Here is a 23,511-nt window from a genome sequence, read left to right as displayed (position 1 = left end):
TTTGAAAATAGACACGTAATCACACAATAATTTTCTTATGAAGGGTCTAAAACAAACATAACAAGCTGGTACCGAAATGGCCCCCTTATTTACCCAAAATATTTAACATTAATTGTAAACCTCCATTCAATAACTTAAATACAATTCAAATCTTGAAATGTTGGAGGGTAGAGGTGCCGTCAAGTCCTTTTTTAAGGGAGTAGACACCATACTCTTTCATTGTCATCTCACGATATTTTGGAGGATTCACATCGGATAGTAATTTTTTGATAGGTCCAAACTTTTTAGATGTCTCTTGATAAAATGTAGTGAAAAATGATCCAATAGATATTCTTGGTCCTTTGTAGTTAGCAAGTACTCTGTGTTCCACGCTTTTGAATTTGTCATTCGTTATCAACTGAAAAAATAGGCATCAAATTAAATATTAGTTGTTGTGCCAAATTATGAAATTCAAATTATATGAAGTTATGTAAAGTAACACAATCATGAAATGTACATAACAAAGCTACTATGCTATTTGCCACCCAAAAATCGAGTACACGAGAACCACCCTATATTAAGAATGTCAATAAACCATTATTATTTGTGTTGATTCCTGAGTTTTGATGATGACAAGCTTACACTCTACTAATTGTCGAATTAAGGATTGACAGGAGCAAGTCACTATAAGCTAGGACAAGTACGCAACAAGACAAGAAGTGAAGCAGCATGAAGATTAAGTCCAACCTCGTGGAGAATGCAAGTCTAAAGAGTATGGACGAATTAAATCATGGGCCGAAAAGAATGAAGCCCAGCAAGTCAATTAGGGTCCAGAAAGGTATAAGATCAGTAGAAGCAAATATTGCTTAGTATGGGAACAAAGTATTTTAAAGAGTCCTAATTAAATCCTGAATCTAAAGAAAATCGGTTTTTGTTTTTCAAAAGATAAACATCAAAGATTAAACCTGATTTTACTATCCTACTTAAAGATATACTCTTAAAGGTTTTTAAGTTGATTTGCAACTCTCAGATTAATAAAGATAGAATTTATCTAGGACGCGTTTTTAGAAACTGTTTGCGAAAAACTATCTTTCGAAAAGAGTCCTAACTAGTGTAGGATTAGAATCTAGGGTAAAAGCCTGGATTCTTATAAATAGACCTTAAGATCTTTACGAAACTTTTATCAGACTTATTTACATCAACCGGAAGCTTTCAGGTATTACCTTTAAAGTTTTAATCTTTAAAAAGAAGTCTGTTCCTGTTCCCATATAAGAGCAGTATTTGTTACGTGGTCTTGTATCTAGTATTTAGTGTTAAGTTTAATATTCTTTGATTTCAGTTAAGTGTTGAGTTTTTGTATGATAAGGCTGAGTCAGGCTTACTTGAGCAAGAGATAAGATCTCATAAGAGATTGGTGAGGAGAAGCAGTTGAGGGACTGCTTCTGTAAGGGAAGGAACAACGAGGGGTTGTTCCTGGTCATCTGTAGTCAGAGGCGACTAACAGATTGTGGCCCGAGTAGATTAGGCTTGTAAAGAAACTGAGTTGTTTTGCCTAATTAGTGAATGTGTTTAAGTCCCCAAAAGGGGCCGTGGTTTTTTCCTCTCTATTGGGCCTAGAGAGTTTTCCACGCTAAATCTCGCTTGCATATTTTATTGTTTCTGTTCCTAGTAGTTTAATTTTTGTAAAATCATAAAATATCAATTCACCCCCCCTCTTGAGGATCTCTGTAAAACTAACAATTGGTATCAGAGCCAGAACCCTTTAACTACAGGTAATTCTGTCGGGAAAAACGATTCTGAAGCTATGAACACAACTGAGAAACTCGAAGAGGGATACTCAACACAAAGACCTCCAATGTTTAGTGGCAAATACTATTCATACTGGAGAAACAGGATGGAGATCTTTATCAAAGCTGAGAACTATCAAGTATGGAGAGTCATTGAAGTTGGAGACTTCCAAGTCACCAAGCTAAACACCTCTGGTGAAACCGTTCCTAAACCGATTGCTGAATTTGACAAAGCCGACTATGAAAAGCTCGAACTTAATGCCATGGCTGTCAAAATTCTTCACTGTGGACTAGGACCTAATGAGCACAATAGAGTAATGGGATGCAAAAATGCGAAGCAAATATGGGATCTGCTCCAAGTCACTCATGAAGGAACAAATGAAGTCAAAAGATCAAAGATTGATCTTTTAATGCACCAATATGAACTGTTCACCATGAAACCTTCTGAAACAATTCAAGACATGATCACCCGCTTCACTAACATCATCAATGAATTGAACTCTCTGGGAAAAATCATAACCCCTGAGGAACAAGTTAGAAAAGTTCTAAGAAGTCTTCCTCAAGATCCCTGGATGGCCAAGGTAACTACCCTGCAGGAAACTAAAGACTTTACCAAGTTTAACCTGGAACAACTAGCTGGATCCCTCCTGACTCATGAACTGCAACTAAATGCACGACCTTCAGAGAACAACAAAAATAGGGCTCTTGCTCTAAAAACTGAGAATGATGAAAACTCTGAAGAAGATGAGGAAACTGCTCTATTTGCCAGAAGATTCAGAAGAATGTTCAGGAACTATAAAGATGGAGATTACCGAGGGAAACCTAACCGGAATTCTCCAAAACTGATACTGGATGCCATAAGTGTGGAAACTTGGAACATCGCATCAGGGAATGCCCTCTCTGGGATCAAGAACGAGGAAAAGGAAAGGAAACAACCAAAGACAGATTCAAAGAGAACAGAAACTCATTCTCCAAAACTGACGTAAGAAAGGCCATGATTGCCGCATGGGGAGACACTTCTTCGGATGAGGAACAGGAACAACCCAACGAAGAAACAGCTCACCTATGCCTTGTAGCTGAACATGAAGAAGATGGATCTGACTCAGAATCTGAAAAATTCCAGGCAAGTCTCACTCAAATTAAAATTAAACTTGAATCTCTTTCAAAATTAGAATTGTTTGATCTACTTTCCTGTCTCACTAGTGATTATGAGGATCTACTGAAAGAAAAGTTAGACTCTGATAAAGAACACCAGACCACCATAAAAGAACTTAGGAATGAGCTAGAATGGACAAAAAATACTAACATAGATATAGACAAACGGTTCTTTAACCTCTTTGATCAGAACCTCTACATAAAAGAAATCTGTGAAGCCTTACGATGTGAAAACATCTGGCTAAAACAAGAACTAATTGATCTAGAAGTGACCAAGACTAAAAACCTTTACAAAGATGAACTAGAAAGAACTCAACTGGAACTAGTTAAGATTCACCAAGAAAAGACCAAACTAGAAGATGAACTAGCTAGAAAGACTAGACACAAAATAGAAGGAACACCTAAATGGATAGAAGAAGCTAGAACCAAACGCACAGAAGGACTAGGTTTCAACCATAAGAAACGTCAATCTAGAAAGACTAGAGTAGATCTCTATAGTGACATAATATGCTCCTTCTGTGGCCTAATTGGTCATTACAGAAACACTTGTCCCAAAAACCAACGAAGCTTGGAAAAGAACATAGAACACACCAGGACTAAATGGGTAAAGAGAAGCGATTTGATTCCAAGCAAGGAACCCAAGCTATGCTGGGTTCCTAAAAACTCTAACTAAAAATCGAATGCAGGTCGAAGTGAGGGGGAACAACACATGGTACCTAGACAGCGGTTGTTCCAAGCACATGACAGGAGACAGAAACAGATTTCTCTCACTCACGACCTATGAAGGTGGAACTGTGACTTTTGGCGATAACAAAAAAGGTAACATCATTGGGATTGGTAAGGTCGGTAAGTCAAAGTCTCACTCCATCGATAATGTATTTTTAGTTGAAGGTCTAGGACATAGCTTATTAAGCATTTCTCAATTTTGTGACAAAGGAAATTATGCAAAATTCTTCTCGAATAAATGTCTGATTATCAACAGTAACACTGATACAGTGATCTTAGAGGGACAGAGGAAAGGGAACACCTATGTGGTTAACCTTAACTCCGTTCCTCACTCCAATCTGACCTGTCTCAGTGTTATTGAAGATGATGCATTGTTGTGGCATAAAAGACTTGGTCATGCTAGTTTCTCTCTAATGAACAAGTTAAATTCAAAAAATTTAGTCACAGGTCTTCCAAATACCAAGTTAGCAAAAATATCAGTATGTGACGCCTGTATCAAAGGAAAACAAGTGAGAACCTCTTTCAAGTCAAAGGGAATGATCAGTACAACAAGACCACTGGAGTGTAACACCCCGACAATTCTCTCTTTTCTAAAATAATCTTTTAATATAAAACGTAGAAAATTATCAAGGCATTATCGCCCGTGTGAAAACGTAACGGCTTATTCAGAGTTTTGCAGCGGAAAACATAAAACTAATTTTAGGTTTATAAATAATCGATTACAGGTTTAATCCCAAAAACCAATAAACAAAAAAATAAGGAAATATAAATAGTACGACCAGTTTAAAGTCCAATTAAACAAACCCAAGTCAACTTAGCAAATCAAAACTAAATACAAGCTCTCTATTCCCGATCCCAATGATGCAACATCTTCAAACCTGCAGATGGACAATGCTTATTGATCCTTAGAGACTGCTCACCAAAGATTGGGTCATCACAGGATCAATAAGGCATAGCCATGATCAACATGCACAAGCAAAAGCACGTAATCAGCAAAGCTGAGTACTACATACTAAATCAATAATAATCCTAACATGATTCTATTAAACGAGCAACCCTAACATGATACTAATGAACACAAACAAGGGCAGATAAAACATGATAGTTTGACGACCATACTTGACCAGACTAGACTAGGCTAGACTTTTAGCAATAATATTATTTTAGTTGAAATAGACAATGGACCGAGTTGACCATCCAGAAGTCTTCACTAAGGAAGACGAGGTACGGGCGCGACTCCGTAACCTCAGTGACCTGCGATATCGAGGAACGTTTAAATAAAAATAGGACACGGTGATCAATCCGGTCCCAGAAAAGGCCATGGGCTACCACCATGAACCCCAACTCCTGTTTGTCCGTCACTTCAGACGTGCACAGTCTAAAGCTATTGCTATTCAGTTTCACTTTACATGATTTACAAATTGAGATTCCGTTATGACTCAACCATTACATAAGACAGACAATTCACCTTTGTTCACAACTGTTTTTATCTTGGAATTAAGTAAGTGATCATAAAAGCATAAATCAAGACTCATTCCAACTTAACCAACCTTTCCTTTAACCATGAGCAACCCTGTATATGGGCATAGAGTTTCAACTTACTAAACAAGGTCCTCCGCCCTTATAAAGTAGTGAAAAGATAGAAAGGGAACAACAACCAATCGATCCAACCCAATCATATAGAATAATCTAGTGTTCCCAACCAACATGTTTGTATCAAACATCCATACTAACATGTTACAGTTCTTATAGTGCAAAATAAGTTCAATAAGTTTGTCCAACAGTATTAAACATGCACATTCCATATAACCAAGTTTGTCTATAATATCAACATCACCAAGTTCAACAATAATATCAACATGATTTCAACAATTAGCACACATTCCAAGCACGCAGGTATGTACGTACCTTGTGTAAACAAACTGCAAGACCACTTTAATAATTCAAAAGTCGCCTACGGAGAATTCTCCACCTAACAACAACCAATATAGACTCATATCAATTCATATTGAATTTTCAACAACATTAGGGAGCTTCAAACCCTTCCTAAACATAATTAGAACATTTTTCAATATCGAAACTTGAATATTTGGTTTCCTAGCATCATAATTATTATATTAATTATTGAAATTCGTTGAAAACTTTCAAAGCATCATACTTTAAATTTACAGCAATCTAAAATAATTAAAAGCTTACTCAAAATATATTCGACATCTTTAAAATCATAAAAATAATAACTTTAATAATATATAATCTTTCTATTATGATTTAAAGCCTTTAAAACCTCAAAAGTCACACTTTACTACTTAAAAGCACTAATTTAACCAATATAATATAATCTGAAAATTAGTAACTTTATTATATAATTCGTATAATCTGAAATCTATAATTTAAATCATAAAACTATAACTTTAATTCAAGAAAATATAATTCGAATTAATAAAACATGATTAAACCCTAACTTATATTTTAATCAAAAACTGAAAATTAATTCGTTTATAATCTCAACCCAAATCTGAAAATCATGTTCAAACCATAAAAATTATAAATTTAATATCAAGAACATAATTTAAATTAACAACTATATTTAATTAAAATAATTAGTTACTTAGGGTTTAAGAAATAACCAAGAATTAAAGAGGAGAGAGGAGGCTGGCCGGCGGAGCACAGGCGGCGCGGCACAGGGCGGTGGTCGCGGGGAACGGGCGACGCGGCTGGAGCCTGGTGGTGGTGACTACGGTGGTCGCACTTAGTCGTGCTTGGCTGCTGTCGTGAAAATGAAGAAACAAGAAAGAGGATGATGGAAAACGTTGGTTGGCGAGTTGGGCGGTGCAGCAACAGTGCACGGTGGCGGCGTTTGAAGCTGCGGTGAGGGACAACGGTGGTCTCCGACGACTGGTTTGGCGGCGTGGCGGAAGCAACAATGAGGTTGAGGGTTGAGGGTCCTGGTTCACGTGAAAGTGAAGGAGAAGGGAAGGGGTTTTGGGTTTTGGGTTTTCACGTGAAATAGAAAGAGGAGGGAGTAAAGAATTTGAGTTTTTGTTATTTGGGCTTTATCATTTTGGGCTAGAACTAGGATTGAGTTTAAGTGTTTGAATCCAAAACCCATTAGGATTGTTTTCCAAATTCAAACGGTTTTTGTAATTCGATTTCTTTTCAACAAAAAGTTCTAAAATAATTTTAATTTCATAAATCGTTGAAATATTTAAAACGTATAAAAATAAATATTCGTTACTTAAATATTTATTTCAAAATTCGTAAATTCTATTTTAATATAATTACTTATACGTTAAAATATATTAATAAAATGTATAAAATTACGGGGGATTACAATCTACCCCTCTTAAAAGAAGTTTCGTCCCGAAACTTGACACGAAAATTCACACATTTTTCAAAAGTTTTCAACTTATTCTTACTGTAGAAGTACTTTGTGACACTCTTGTGCACTCATTTGCCAACTCAAAGATGTTTGTGTTACTCAAGAACACCTTTTTCTTATGCGGAGAATTTATTTACTTTGCACCAACATGTTTAAGTTGCTAAAAATGAGCATAAAATGCATAAAATACCATAAAAATAGGTAAAAAGCGCGAATTTATATCGCATTCTAACCCTCTTAAAGAAAACGAGTTACGCCCTCGTAACTCATCTCAGGGAATAACTTTGGGTATTTCTTCCTCAACGAATTATGTCCTCAATACAATATTCTCACTAAACTCATTCCAACAAGTAAGACTCCTATAATTCTTTCCATACAATGCCTCAACATGTGACATCGTAATGCTTGCATGGTAACTATTGATGCACGAAAATTCAATCGAACCTGGGTGGCTTTCCCAATTACCCTTAGAGTCAATAACACAGGTTTTCAACATAAATTCCGTTAGTAATCTCAATCTGTCTATCGGTTGCAGGGTGGAAAGAAATATTCATTTTCAATGTTGTCCCCAAGATTCAACTGGACCTTATTGCCAAAATTTCAGACTTTTGTTCTCGGTAAGGATCTTATATGTTGCCCTATAAAGGTAATGTCTCCAAATATTCGTAGATAACACCATAACAGCTAACTCTAGGTCATGGGTTTGGTAATTAGCCTTATAAGGTTTAAATTGACGCGACAACAGCTAAATCTAGAAAGCTTCCTCACATTTCTCACTTCACTTGAATTTCGATTCCTTTTTCAACAAGTTGGTCATTGGTTTTGCTTTCTTCCAAAAGTCTTTCACAACCTCCTATAATGGTCATCTAGGCCTATAAAACTTCAAGTATCGGACACGTTTTTTGGAGTAGGTCACTCACTCACAGCTTGAATCTTAGCATGATCTACAGAAACTCCTTCTGTTCAACTTTTCCTTGATACCGAACCTCATTACACTTTTCATGGGTGTATAACTTTTGGGCTTAACTCTTAGCTCTTGCACCAATTCATGTATTTCTTTTCATCTTTTCCAGCCAACAATGATTTCCAACGATCCTGGACCACTCAAATCTTCTCTTAAATTTATTCCCTTACGTAACATAGTTCTCAATCAATTTAGTCCTTCACTTTTCTGTCGGTGTCACTTATACACATATGACTTCAAGATTTGTATACTTCATTTAATAAAACTAGATTCTTCCTAAGCGTCTCCAAGTAATCCTCAAGTGTTTGTCATGCTCTTTCTCATTCCTTGCATAAATAGGGATATCATTAATAACATCATAACGAACTTAATTCGGAATTCGTAGAAAATCTCATTCATCAAATCTATAATTAATGCAGGTGCATTGGTTAACCCAAAAGACGTTACTCTAAAACCCATAATGACAATGACGAATCCTAATGAGGTCTTAGACCCTTATCAGCTATTCCCAATTGGTGGTACTTCAAACGCAAATCAGTCTTCGAGAACACACTCGCCCAATTCAATTGATCCAATATGTCATCTATCCTAGGCAAGGGATACTTGTTATTGATGGTGTTTAGCTCCCTAAAATCGATGCATAGTTCCATACTCTTATCTTTCTCCTTAACAAACAACACAGGAGCTCCCCACGGTGATGCACTAGGCCTAATATATTCCTTGACCAAACAACTCTTACAACTGTGTCCTAATTAGTTCATTTCAGGAGGTGTCATGCTATAAGGTTCCTTGGATATAGGTGTCGTTTCAGGATTTAATTCTATAATGAACTCAAAGGCTTTAGCAGGTGACATACTCGCAATTTCACTCGGAAACACATCAATGAATCCATTCACAAAGGTAACATCCTCGATTTTCACTCCAACTTCTTTACTCCCATCTAGCACCCTACAGAAAAATAGTTCACGCTCCCTATTCATCAATTTCCTCACTCGCATTACAGAAATAACCAAAGGTTCTTGGACTACCCAAAACATCTATACGAGGTCAATCTTCCAATATGGTTCCTTACATTTACTTTCTGAATTTCACAGTACGTCTATCTTAGACTTGTACAAACTTAGTCAATTCCATCCTAAGGTTTATGAATTCTTGTGCCTTTTGCTTTCTCATAAAAGGTAGGGTAAAACTTTCCCTTAAGGCAGTAAAAAAAACGAATCCCAATTGAATCTCTCAACAGCGCTAAGTCTAACCCCATTTTCTCTCCACCATAAATCAGCTTCATCTTCCAAGTACAGTACAACTTGACCCACTCTCATGTTCTCAAGACAATTCAAATCCCCAAACAGTTTCTCGAACTCTCTAACCTAGTTCTCTAAAAAGTAAGATCAGTTTGCTTCTTAAAGTATGGTGGCTTAACTTTGGTTAGTCTCTCAAACATGTCCCCAGTAGAATCAGGACGCTCAGTTCTCTCTTCAGCCAGTCTTCCCGCCAAAAGGCGAATAGTAGCAACTAACTCACTATTGCTTGACATTCTAGTGTGCGACCTAAAATTAATTACTCTACGATACATAACTCATATGTCCCCTCTACGAAAGAAATTTAGATTTGATCATAGAGATCGCATCAACAAACACTTATTCAAGAATGTACACCAATAATAGAGCAATCATCGTCACTCATTCAAGAAAATATCCCTATCAAGGACATACAATTTGAAAACCAATGAATGGAAGTTCAATCACAACAAATAAGTAATAATATTCCCATTCGCGTGCCCAAAATAAACTTTTGATCATTGACCACTTGGATAATTAAATATTTAACTTTAATTCCTCAAAAGAAACTTGTATTTCCTAAAAGAAACTTTTATTCCTCAAAACAATATTAATAACAATTTCTAAACCATAATAACGCACTTGTCCTCAAATTAACATAAAGGTTCTACGACACAAACATAAACTATTGTTGTTGAATAACGAAACTCTCAAACTGGAAATGAATACTTTAACTTCTATTGCTAACTCTATAAAGGCTTATTATATCCTTGAAGAGAATAAAGAATAACTCAAACTCTTATTGCTTTAACTTTAAACCGTTGCTGATATGCCACTTATTCTTTAAAACATAAAAGAACTAACTAACTATTACAACTTCAAATGTTTAAGGCATCTTGCCTACCTATTCTTTCCTTGGAAACTTGTGGAGTAAGATCTAGATCTTCAATATTCGTCGAATTCTTCTTCCGAGTATGAGTCTTCTTTCATGTCTTTATCTTGATGAGACTCACTTGCCACCTCACCATCACCTTTAGGTTCCACATCCGACTCACTAGGAATCTCAATGGTAGGCTCATGGGCCACTGGGTTAGGGTTATTTGCCTCAACCACTACATTCTCATTCTCCACGGTTACATCATTTCCCTCTAGATATTTACAACTCTAATAGGTTCATCTATAACTGCATCCCAAGCATGACTCCATGAGTTTCTACCCTCCTTGAACCCATTTTCTACGACCTCAATAATGGTGGTCAGGATCTCTACGTCATATCTCTACCTACCATCCCTAGTCCCATACTTAATCAACTTTGGTGTTCCATCATCAGAATGCATGTCTTTAAACCTATATTTGAGTTCTAGGTATGGCATTTTTGGTTAGGTAAACAATTAATGATAGTGGCTGCTATGATATCCTTTCTCATTAAGATAGGTTGCCCTTGAATTTTAGCATAATATTCACATCCAAACACAATTTTCTTCACGTAAATATCAGGGGTTTCTATATCAAGTTTCTCGAAGGATCCTATGTTGGTATACTTGGAAAGAAACATTTTATTCCTGAAATAAACAATTCAAGGTCTCACTAACGATTTTCCAGCCAAATCATAAACAAAGTTCAATAATGCAATAAGTTTGGTGGAAGCAAACAATTCTTTATGCACATTTAAATGTAACATTAAACAATTAGCATACGCACGTACATAACAATCAATTTCTTATGCTAGCATTGACTAGCTACTAATGCACATATAATTCTATCTTATATGCCCTTCTTATACTACCCATCTCTCATAAACTAAAGCATTGAAATAGTTTAAATAACAAATTAAAAGGACGATAATATAATAAAATTATAACATAGAATAAAAATATAAAATAAATAAAGTAAAATAAATTAAGGAAATGCGTAGCGAATAAATTCGAAAATAAAGTTATTAATTCGAAGAAGATTTATATATATATATTTTTTTTTAAATAACGAATTCTAACTCTTGAAACAATTTAAAAAAAAATTGAACTTCTAAAAAAAATTGTACTCCTTTTTTTTGAATAATAATTAATAAGAAAAAGAATAAAAATTTCGAAAGTCAATTTAATTCGAATAAATAATTTGATTTCGAACTTAAATAAGAAATATTATATACTTTCAAACAAGATAAAAGGAGACCTGCCCCCCCCAAAAAAAAGTACCAATTTTGAACACTATAATACGTAGAATCTCGATTTTTAAGAAATTTATTTTAAATAACTAGATAGTTAGGCGCCTAAAAATTTATTAAAGTAAAACCTGGCTCTGATACCACTTTGTAACACCCCGACAATTCTCTCTTTTCTAAAATAATCTTTTAATATAAAACGTAGAAAATTATCAAGGCATTATCGCCCGTGTGAAAACGTAACGGCTTATTCAGAGTTTTGCAGCGGAAAACATAAAACTAATTTTAGGTTTATAAATAATCGATTACAGGTTTAATCCCAAAAACCAATAAACAAAAAAATAAGGAAATATAAATAGTACGACCAGTTTAAAGTCCAATTAAACAAACCCAAGTCAACTTAGCAAATCAAAACTAAATACAAGCTCTCTATTCCCGATCCCAATGATGCAACATCTTCAAACCTGCAGATGGACAATGCTTATTGATCCTTAGAGACTGCTCACCAAAGATTGGGTCATCACAGGATCAATAAGGCATAGCCATGATCAACATGCACAAGCAAAAGCACGTAATCAGCAAAGCTGAGTACTACATACTAAATCAATAATAATCCTAACATGATTCTATTAAACGAGCAACCCTAACATGATACTAATGAACACAAACAAGGGCAGATAAAACATGATAGTTTGACGACCATACTTGACCAGACTAGACTAGGCTAGACTTTTAGCAATAATATTATTTTAGTTGAAATAGACAATGGACCGAGTTGACCATCCAGAAGTCTTCACTAAGGAAGACGAGGTACGGGCGCGACTCCGTAACCTCAGTGACCTGCGATATCGAGGAACGTTTAAATAAAAATAGGACACGGTGATCAATCCGGTCCCAGAAAAGGCCATGGGCTACCACCATGAACCCCAACTCCTGTTTGTCCGTCACTTCAGACGTGCACAGTCTAAAGCTATTGCTATTCAGTTTCACTTTACATGATTTACAAATTGAGATTCCGTTATGACTCAACCATTACATAAGACAGACAATTCACCTTTGTTCACAACTGTTTTTATCTTGGAATTAAGTAAGTGATCATAAAAGCATAAATCAAGACTCATTCCAACTTAACCAACCTTTCCTTTAACCATGAGCAACCCTGTATATGGGCATAGAGTTTCAACTTACTAAACAAGGTCCTCCGCCCTTATAAAGTAGTGAAAAGATAGAAAGGGAACAACAACCAATCGATCCAACCCAATCATATAGAATAATCTAGTGTTCCCAACCAACATGTTTGTATCAAACATCCATACTAACATGTTACAGTTCTTATAGTGCAAAATAAGTTCAATAAGTTTGTCCAACAGTATTAAACATGCACATTCCATATAACCAAGTTTGTCTATAATATCAACATCACCAAGTTCAACAATAATATCAACATGATTTCAACAATTAGCACACATTCCAAGCACGCAGGTATGTACGTACCTTGTGTAAACAAACTGCAAGACCACTTTAATAATTCAAAAGTCGCCTACGGAGAATTCTCCACCTAACAACAACCAATATAGACTCATATCAATTCATATTGAATTTTCAACAACATTAGGGAGCTTCAAACCCTTCCTAAACATAATTAGAACATTTTTCAATATCGAAACTTGAATATTTGGTTTCCTAGCATCATAATTATTATATTAATTATTGAAATTCGTTGAAAACTTTCAAAGCATCATACTTTAAATTTACAGCAATCTAAAATAATTAAAAGCTTACTCAAAATATATTCGACATCTTTAAAATCATAAAAATAATAACTTTAATAATATATAATCTTTCTATTATGATTTAAAGCCTTTAAAACCTCAAAAGTCACACTTTACTACTTAAAAGCACTAATTTAACCAATATAATATAATCTGAAAATTAGTAACTTTATTATATAATTCGTATAATCTGAAATCTATAATTTAAATCATAAAACTATAACTTTAATTCAAGAAAATATAATTCGAATTAATAAAACATGATTAAACCCTAACTTATATTTTAATCAAAAACTGAAAATTAATTCGTTTATAATCTCAACCCAAATCTGAAAATCATGTTCAAACCATAAAAATTATAAATTTAATATCAAGAACATAATTTAAATTAACAACTATATTTAATTAAAATAATTAGTTACTTAGGGTTTAAGAAATAACCAAGAATTAAAGAGGAGAGAGGAGGCTGGCCGGCGGAGCACAGGCGGCGCGGCACAGGGCGGTGGTCGCGGGGAACGGGCGACGCGGCTGGAGCCTGGTGGTGGTGACTACGGTGGTCGCACTTAGTCGTGCTTGGCTGCTGTCGTGAAAATGAAGAAACAAGAAAGAGGATGATGGAAAACGTTGGTTGGCGAGTTGGGCGGTGCAGCAACAGTGCACGGTGGCGGCGTTTGAAGCTGCGGTGAGGGACAACGGTGGTCTCCGACGACTGGTTTGGCGGCGTGGCGGAAGCAACAATGAGGTTGAGGGTTGAGGGTCCTGGTTCACGTGAAAGTGAAGGAGAAGGGAAGGGGTTTTGGGTTTTGGGTTTTCACGTGAAATAGAAAGAGGAGGGAGTAAAGAATTTGAGTTTTTGTTATTTGGGCTTTATCATTTTGGGCTAGAACTAGGATTGAGTTTAAGTGTTTGAATCCAAAACCCATTAGGATTGTTTTCCAAATTCAAACGGTTTTTGTAATTCGATTTCTTTTCAACAAAAAGTTCTAAAATAATTTTAATTTCATAAATCGTTGAAATATTTAAAACGTATAAAAATAAATATTCGTTACTTAAATATTTATTTCAAAATTCGTAAATTCTATTTTAATATAATTACTTATACGTTAAAATATATTAATAAAATGTATAAAATTACGGGGGATTACATGGAGCTGATCCACATGGACTTATGTGGACCAATGAGAACTCAAAGCAGAAGTGGAAAAAGATATGTGCTTGTAATTGTAGATGATTTCTCAAGATACACATGGGTAATCTTCCTAACCAGCAAGGAAGAAACATTTGAAGAATTCATGGCATTTGCCTCTAGAGTCCAACGACAAAGCAATCACAAACTGGTCCACATCAGATCAGATCATGGTACTGATTTCCAAAACAAAAAATTTGATGACCTATGCAAAGAATCAGGAATAAGTCATAACTTCTCTGCACCTAGAACCCCTCAACAGAATGGTGTGGTAGAAAGAAAGAATCGAACTCTTGAAGATATGACAAGAACAATGCTGATTGCTAGTGGACTTCCAAAAAGTTTCTGGGCCGAAGCTCTAAACACAGCATGCTATGTACTAAATCGAGTACTGGTTAGAGCAATCAAAAACAAAACCCCATATGAATTATATAGAGGAAGAAAACCCTCCATAACTCATCTCAGAATCTTTGGATGCAAGTGTTTCGTCCACAACAATGGAAAAGACCAACTGGGAAAATTTGATGCACGAAATGATGAAGCTATATTCTTGGGATATGCTTCGAACAGCAAAGCATATCGAGTATTCAACAAAAGGACCATGTGCATGGAAGAAAGCATACATATTATATTTGATGAAACTGACTCCCAAAACTCTGTTGCAGGTACAGCTCCTGAAGGAAATTTCGAACTAGGACTCACAAGAAAAACTGAAGACGAGGAAGTAAAGAGGACTTCTCAGATAGAAGAACAGACACGGGTTGTTGAAACACCAGAAGGAGGAACAGTTGAAGTAGAACAAACGCAAAACGAAGATCATACAGAACAAAATGCTCAAACAGAACAGCGTGCGGAAGAAGCCTCTACATCATTCCAACCCAGACCTTGGAAACATCAAAGCTCACATCCTCTTGACCAAATAATTAGTGATCTTGGACGAGGAACAACAACGAGATCACAACTTAAAAACTTTTGTGCTTTTTATGCTTATTTGTCAATGATTGAACCAAAAAAATTATAAAGAAGCACTAACTGACTCTGATTGGATCATGGCCATGCAGGAAGAACTCAATGAATTTGAAAGAAACAAGGTATGGCATCTTGAGCCCACACCTTTAGCCAACAGAGTAATAGGTCTAAAGTGGGTATTCAGAAACAAACAAGACGAGCATGCAACCATCACTAGGAACAAAGCCAGACTGGTGGTTAAAGGATACAATCAGCAAGAAGGGATAGATTTTGAAGAGACATTCGCTCCAGTTGCAAGAATGGAAGCAATACGTATACTTATAGCGTTCGCCTCATACATGGGATTCAAACTCTATCAAATGGATGTAAAATGTGCGTTCCTAAACGGACATCTGAAGGAAGAAGTCTACGTGGAACAACCACCAGGGTTTGAAGATCCAGAATATCCCTCACATGTATATAAACTGGACAAAGCACTATATGGATTAAAACAAGCTCCAAGAGCATGGTATGAACGACTTTCTCACTTCCTACTAGACAATAAATTCAATCGAGGTAAGGTTGATAGAACTCTGTTCCTTAAGTCAAGAAATACAGATATACTAATAGTTCAAATTTATGTTGATGATATTATATTCGGTGCTACTAACGAAGATCTTTGCAAGGAATTCTCTGACCTAATGCAGCAAGAATTTCAAATGAGCATGATGGGAGAACTTAACTTCTTCCTAGGTCTTCAAATCAAACAAACGGAACAAGGCATCATGATACATCAACAGAAATACATAAAGGACCTCATCAAGAAATATGGAATGGAGTCGGCTAAAAGCAACCACACACCAATGGGAACAACTACAAGACTTGATGAGGATCAAGAAGGTAAGAGTGTTGATCAAACAAGATACAGAGGTATGATAGGCTCTTTACTTTATCTTACAGCAAGCAGACCAGACATTGCATTTAGTGTAGGTGTCTGTGCCCGCTTCCAATCTAATCCAAAGGAATCCCATCTCACAGCAGTCAAAAGAATTCTAAGATACCTAAAAGGAACAGATGACTTATGTCTATGGTACCCTAACTATGATCACTTTGATCTCAAAGGATATACAGATGCTGACTATGCAGGTGATTTAGTGAACAGAAAGAGTACATCAGGGACGGTGCAGTTCCTAGGAGCATGTGCAGTCTCCTGGGCTTCCAAGAAACAAAACACCGTGGCATTATCCACAACAAAAGCTGAATATGTAGCTGCAGCTTCATGTTGTTCCCAAATGCTGTGGATCAAGCAACAACTTAGAGACTTTGGTATGAAATTATAATGCGTTCCTATCATGTGTGACAACACCAGTGCTATCTGCATATCAAAAGATCCAGTCCATCACTCAAGAGTCAAACACATTCACATTCGTCATCACTTTCTAAAAGACTATGTGGAAAAGGAACTGGTCAAACTTGAATTCTGTCCCACAGAAGATCAGATAGCTGACATCTTGACCAAACCGCTTAACAGGGACAGACACGACAAGCTAAGGTTAGAACTTGGTATGATACGAATACAATGATTACTGTTGCCCTTACTTACTTTCTAACTTCACTGGATATCAAAAAAAAAAAAAAAAAATGTTTTATTTATATTTTAGTTACGTTGTTTTTTCTTGTTTTTATTTAAAATCTTCTCTTCATGAATGGACTAACCATCAGACTCAGATTGCAAAATCCAGCTGTGTGCATTACCACAGCCACGTCTACACACTATTAAGGTAATCGCACTTGTTTCCAATACATGCTTTCAATTCGAGGTCTAAGTGGGAAAACTAAAAATGAATGGAAAGCATTTAATTTGATTCGGTGAATCTTACGAACACGGTGCATGCATGACTATTCATTTTTGTTCACTCAAACACGCTTCCCACAAATCAATTCCCAACAAAACCTCTTCAGCTCCCAAATCATTCTCCCTATAAACTTCGCCGATTATTCGCCAAACCCCAGAATTTAAAATTCAAAAACCCTCTCTCTCTCATTATCCACTCGCCACCCACCTCTCCTATAAATAATCATGACTCTCTACAAACTTCAATTCCCAAACCCTAGAAACTCTTCCTCTCCTTCGGAACCGATAATCACAATTATCCCTCTCCAAACAGTATACCCAGAATCCATGGCTCCAAAGCAACCCACACCAAAACCATCGGCCGCCAAGTCCACCGCCAAGCTGACCACAAAAAGGAAACTCGTTCTACATAAGGAGGTAGCTGCACCAACTCAGGGGGAACCAAACCTTCCAATGGAGAAAAAGGTAAAACTTGAATCCTCAAAATTTCATTATTTTCCCCCCGATCGCATGCTCCCTGGGTTGAGTATTGATTTTGGTTGGTGTCGTGAAGTTGGTTTTGTTGAGTTACTAGAATCTATTGAGTCACAGGGGTGGACATATCTGTTTGAGGTATGCTCAAAATCTTGCATGTACCCTGAGGCTATGGGAGAATTCTGTTCAAATTTTTCAAACAAAGGGGGGGTTTGTCAGTCGGAGGTAAATGGGAAGTCATTTAGTTTTGATGCTGAAAAATTGGGGAATTGGTTCAAGGTTCCTGTGCTGGGTGAGGAGGTTTACCATAAGGGGAAAGGTCCAATTGAATTGGGGGGTGCTACCATGGAAGACGTCTACTCTTATTTTGGGGGACAGGGCAAACACCCAAAAGCCCTAAATCAATCTCTTCTCACTCCCTTTCAGAAAGTCTTATTCAATGTGGTACGTCAAGGACTTGTTCCGCGTCACGATAAAAGAGCCCTAGCCAGTCGTTTAGACCTCATTTACATCTTTCTTCTTGAGTCTCAACGCCAAATCAACTTTCCCATGGTCTTCATTGCTCACCTAACCCACAGCATTTCTCAAAACAACATGATTGGATACGGCTCCCTCTTGACCTTTGTCATGCGCAAAGTGGGGGTTGATCTCACAAAATATACATCTGAACCACATACTCCAGCCCACATTCTAAACAAAGCCTGTCTACATGGTGTAAGTCTGAGTGTTGTTGATGGGGTTGTCTGCGTTGGGAAGCTGTTGGTTGGAGACACAGCCCAACAGGAGGAGGATGATTTAGAAGGGGTAGAAGAAGAGCTTGATGAGGGAGATGAACTGTCAGATGCGGAAGAGGAGGCACCATTTCCTTGCCAGGAGACAGAGGGTCAGACAGAGGGTGTTCCTGTTGACCTATGTCCAAAGGAGACAAGTCCAATCAAAGCCACCTCCTCTCCCAAGAACATTCCAACCACATCATCTTATCAGCCTATCCGTCGCAGTAGCCGTCTAGCTAGATCTTCCAAAGGAATTCCTCCGGTCTACAGGGTCGAGGATTCAGATTCAGACAAAGATGGTGAAACCCAATCTGCTGCTCCCTCACCAGACGGTTCAGTGCAGCTCTTGATGGCTAAAGTGGATCAACTGCAGCTGGACAATGTGGTTCTGTTGTCAGCTGTTACTTCTTTGCAGGAGCTCATTCACAAGATGCAGCAGGACCAGGCAGAGTTCTTCAATGACATGACAGAACGTCTTGCTGACATGATCATAGAGGAGGTGGCAAATGATGATAATGCTGCTCCTGGATCACCCCATGCCTGACCTGCTTCTTATGCTACCTTACCCCACCCCATATATTTTGCTCTCTGATAAACAATTTCTTTCTTTTGGTCCTTTGAACATTTTTTTTGGATATTTTGGATGCGCCAGGTTTATGACTAATGCTCATTAGTGCGCTTTTCCTACGTTCTGATAGTTGACCCACATTGACTTGTAGAATTGGTTGTTTGTATTGTGTTCTTTGTTGCATTTTCCTTGTTTTGCTTGCAGGGGTGCGGTCAAACTCGTTGACCGACTTGAGCTGCATGATGACACTCTGCTTGGAAGGGTAATATAATTCACATATGTTCTTTCCTCTTCTTCAAGAAATCGTTTTTCCTAGCCCTTTTTGATAATTCCAAAGGGGGAAGATATTAAGAGGGGCAACATGTGAAAACTGTTGGTGTCTATACATAGGTTCGACACCTCAGTAACTCTTCTGTACCTGGCTAAGATCTTGGTACTCGACTGTCAGGTTACATGTTCCATTCCTCAGTCATTCTTATATTTTTTAAATGTTATTAATCTGTAAGGTTGTCATCATCAAAAAGGGGGAAATTGTTGATTCCTGAGTTTTGATGATGACAAGCTTACACTCTACTAATTGTCGAATTAAGGATTGACAGGAGCAAGTCACTATAAGCTAGGACAAGTACGCAACAAGACAAGAAGTGAAGCAACATGAAGATTAAGTCCAACCTCGTGGAGAATGCAAGTCTAAAGAGTATGGACGAATTAAATCATGGGCCGAAAAGAATGAAGCCCAGCAAGTCAATTAGGGTCCAGAAAGGTATAAGATCAGTAGAAGCAAATATTGCTTAGTATGGGAACAAAGTATTTTAAAGAGTCCTAATTAAATCCTGAATCTAAAGAAAATCGGTTTTTGTTTTTCAAAAGATAAACATCAAAGATTAAACCTGATTTTACTATCCTACTTAAAGATATACTCTTAAAGGTTTTTAAGTTGATTTGCAACTCTCAGATTAATAAAGATAGAATTTATCTAGGACGCGTTTTTAGAAACTGTTTGCGAAAAACTATCTTTCGAAAAGAGTCCTAACTAGTGTAGGATTAGAATCTAGGGTAAAAGCCTGGATTCTTATAAATAGACCTTAAGATCTTTACGAAACTTTTATCAGACTTATTTACATCAACCGGAAGCTTTCAGGTATTACCTTTAAAGTTTTAATCTTTAAAAAGAAGTCTGTTCCTGTTCCCATATAAGAGCAGTATTTGTTACGTGGTCTTGTATCTAGTATTTAGTGTTAAGTTTAATATTCTTTGATTTCAGTTAAGTGTTGAGTTTTTGTATGATAAGGCTGAGTCAGGCTTACTTGAGCAAGAGATAAGATCTCATAAGAGATTGGTGAGGAGAAGCAGTTGAGGGACTGCTTCTGTAAGGGAAGGAACAACGAGGGGTTGTTCCTGGTCATCTGTAGTCAGAGGCGACTAACAGATTGTGGCCCGAGTAGATTAGGCTTGTAAAGAAACTGAGTTGTTTTGCCTAATTAGTGAATGTGTTTAAGTCCCCAAAAGGGGCCGTGGTTTTTTCCTCTCTATTGGGCCTAGAGAGTTTTCCACGCTAAATCTCGCTTGCATATTTTATTGTTTCTGTTCCTAGTAGTTTAAAAATATCAATTCACCCCCCCTCTTGAGGATCTCTGTAAAACTAACAATTTGCCACCCTGTTTTGTATGTGGATTATTATTTTTTTGAATTTCGCCCTGAAATGCGTACAAAAGTCTACTTTAAGAAGCTTGTGAGTCGTGAACAAGATTATAAAAGAGATTTTTTTAATATTGTATCTCTATATTCCTATAATTTTACGGTGTATTATGTAATTGTAAAATAAAGTCAATCTTATCCTTCTTGTTAATAATTCAACGTTTAAAAATTCCGTTACTTTTTAAACAAATTAATGTTTTTCTATAATATAATAAACCTTATATGTGTTTGTTGTTAATTCAACGTTGATGTAGAAAAATCCTGATTTTTAGAAAATATAACGAAACTTGTTAACATTGGATTGGCAGCAAAGATAAAAATAATTAACTTGCATCTACAATGGTATAATGTGTAAATTTAAAACATTAGGATAAAACGTAGAAATTAATAAACTAGAAAGATATAATGTAGAAAAACCCAAATATTTATTTCCACTTTATATTTTATATATAACGCGTGTTATCTAACTTCTACTAACTTCTTTTCAAAATTATCTTTACGGTTACTATTTGCACAAATATTAAGACAATATAGAAAAAATATTTAAGAAGGTGGGTAGATGTAATAAAATATGGATAAAATATGGTAGATGGGTAAAAGCCGATGGTTGGGTGTAAGAAAAAAAAAATGAATAAAGTAAGAGAGAGTGAGTGAAAAGTTGTAAGTGTTAGGGTAAGAAAGATAAGATAATAAATTTTCATTTCTAAAATAGAATAAAGCAAAATGTAAAAAACATTATGAAATGGACTAGAACAGACAATGTAGAATCATTTTAAAGCAGACGTAGTAATAGTAAAGAACAAACTTAACAAATTTGGTGAGAACATAGTTACTCACTTACTCCGTATAACATAGAACTATAGAGGAAATTACAATTTTTAAATTTTTTATGGTAATTAAGTGAGCTTGAGTAATTTATTTTTGTTGGTGTTAGCACCCGGTTCATCCTTATGGCTAATTCAGATTCGGAGCGAGTTCTGGGTGGATAGGTTCTAGTCCCCTCCCAATTGTTGTTGTGGGGATCGAACACGAGTTCTCCCTACCAAGTTCAGCCCCAATCACCACTGAACCAACAGGAAATTGGTAATGAGCTTGAGTAATTAAGTTCGAGTGATCTCGAGACCCGACTCGAATGCAAGGGTATGAAGTCGAGATTTAGCAACTTGAAGTTCGATTTTACCAATTAAAAAGGTTTATTTTTCAACAAAATAAAAAATAAAAAATAAAAAATTACATACCTGTAAAGCATCCCCAACATTGATGACTAAAGCTCCAGGTGTATAAGGAACATCAACCCAATGGTTCTGGTGAAGAATTTGGAGACCACCAATTTGGTCTTGCAACAAAATAGTTAAAAAGCAACCATCGGCGTGTTTTGATGTACCCAGTGTCAATTCAGGTTGTGGACAAGCTGGATAATAATGGCCTAAAATGTTTAGCCCTTCAAGACAACCCATTTCATATAAGTGGGATTGTGGCAATCCTAGTGCCTCCGATAGTAGCGCAAACAACGTTTTTCCCAAGTTCATCATTTGCTTTGAATACTCTATTAGTATCTCCCTGTAATTTTATAAATAAGTAATTAAGAACAAATTATCATACGGAGTCATTATTAATATGTTAAGTAACTCACCACACTTATGTATTAATTAGTACTTCCTTAACAATGTGACAAACTAATAATAATCAATTCCTAACAAGATTAGAATCCTTGAAGGTAGACCTGATCAAGACGAGCCCGGCCCGGTCCGGAATTTTTGCGGGGTTGGACAGAATTTTCCGGCCCGACCCTGCCCGTTTTTTTGGCGGGTTTGGGAAACACAAAAATACATTTTTTAGTTATAAATTTGGCCCGGTCTGAATGGCCCGAAGAACCCGGTATTTTAGGCCCGAAAATAGCGGAGTTGTGCACAAATTCTGGCCCAAAACTTGGCCCGGCCCGACATAACGGGCTGATTTTTTATGCCCAAACCCGGCCCGCCGTTTGATCAGGTCTACTTGAAGGGGATAAAAGATGGGGAAGAAAAAGGATGGACCTGCAAGGGGGAGGCAATGCATCAGAACTAGGAGGATTAGGAGCCATCATACAAACAAAAGTGTCTCTCCAGTTAGCTGCAATTGAAGTATAGAGATCAGCATTGCTATGATACGTGAACTTGCCACTACCATAATCCCTTGAATAATAACCTTTCTTCACATCATTATCTAGCTCAAAAAACCCTCTTACACCTTTGAACATCTCTTCCAAAATCATGTCTGAAATCCCATGGTTTACCACTTGGAAAAAACCCCATGTCTCTGACGCTTCTCGAATCTCCTCAACAACCTTCTTCCTATGATCTATACAATTTTCGCCACCGTGAAGATCAATAATGGGAACATCAAACCGGACATCTTTATCGACAGCGTTGTTTTTTTGAGAAGTCGGGTTAATGAAGATAGAAGGAATGGTCGAAATACCAGCATCAACAATTCCCTTAACTCCTAATTTCGTTTCGTCAAAGGCTCTTAACTCTGCTTCCCGATCACTATTACTAGTGAACATCTTTTATGTTTTTAGCTTCTAAGTTTTGTTGAGTTATTGCCTAAGATTTCCTGATCAACTATTTAAATAGAAATGGAATTCACGAGATTTGCAGTGATTTAGTGTTGTACGTATATTTCGCTTTGTGTAGTCATTTGTTTGATTCCGACACTTTATTCTTCAACATCGCAACACGTGAATCTTGTCCCTACCTTGAGCCTAGCTAACTCTTAATTTGATTGCAAATTTTAGGATTGATCGTGATATTTCTAGACATATAATTTG

The 23,511-nt window shown here is 36.6% G+C and overlaps 1 protein-coding gene and 1 long non-coding RNA gene across 3 annotated transcripts; both read right to left on the bottom strand.

Annotated features, from left to right (window-relative positions):
- Positions 1–23,333, bottom strand: LOC110801472 (1-aminocyclopropane-1-carboxylate oxidase homolog 1). 2 transcript variants are annotated; one of them, XM_056838758.1, is made up of 4 exons: positions 22,739–23,333; positions 21,941–22,262; positions 12,923–12,986; positions 11,703–11,926 (listed from the first exon to the last, which is right to left on the bottom strand). In XM_056838758.1, exons 1-3 carry the CDS (start codon positions 23,245–23,247, stop codon positions 12,969–12,971), a joined length of 849 nt encoding a protein of 282 aa, XP_056694736.1. In that variant the 5' UTR covers positions 23,248–23,333; the 3' UTR covers positions 11,703–11,926; positions 12,923–12,968. The 2 variants fall into 2 exon arrangements, with proteins under 2 accessions (XP_021862530.2, XP_056694736.1); XM_022006838.2 differs by lacking the exons at positions 11,703–11,926; positions 12,923–12,986 and adding an exon at positions 1–397 and having other exon boundaries at positions 22,739–23,330.
- On the bottom strand, positions 4,336–6,977 carry LOC130469437 (uncharacterized). The gene is made up of 3 exons (XR_008929973.1): positions 6,275–6,977; positions 5,556–5,619; positions 4,336–4,559 (listed from the first exon to the last, which is right to left on the bottom strand). It is a non-coding gene; the product is annotated as an uncharacterized lncRNA (long non-coding RNA).
- Positions 23,334–23,511: the final 178 nt, after the last annotated feature.

The sequence above is a fragment of the Spinacia oleracea genome, chromosome 3, assembly GCF_020520425.1.
Source record: "Spinacia oleracea cultivar Varoflay chromosome 3, BTI_SOV_V1, whole genome shotgun sequence".
NCBI lineage: Eukaryota > Viridiplantae > Streptophyta > Magnoliopsida > Caryophyllales > Amaranthaceae > Spinacia > Spinacia oleracea.
This window is presented reverse-complemented; position numbering and strand designations above follow the sequence as displayed.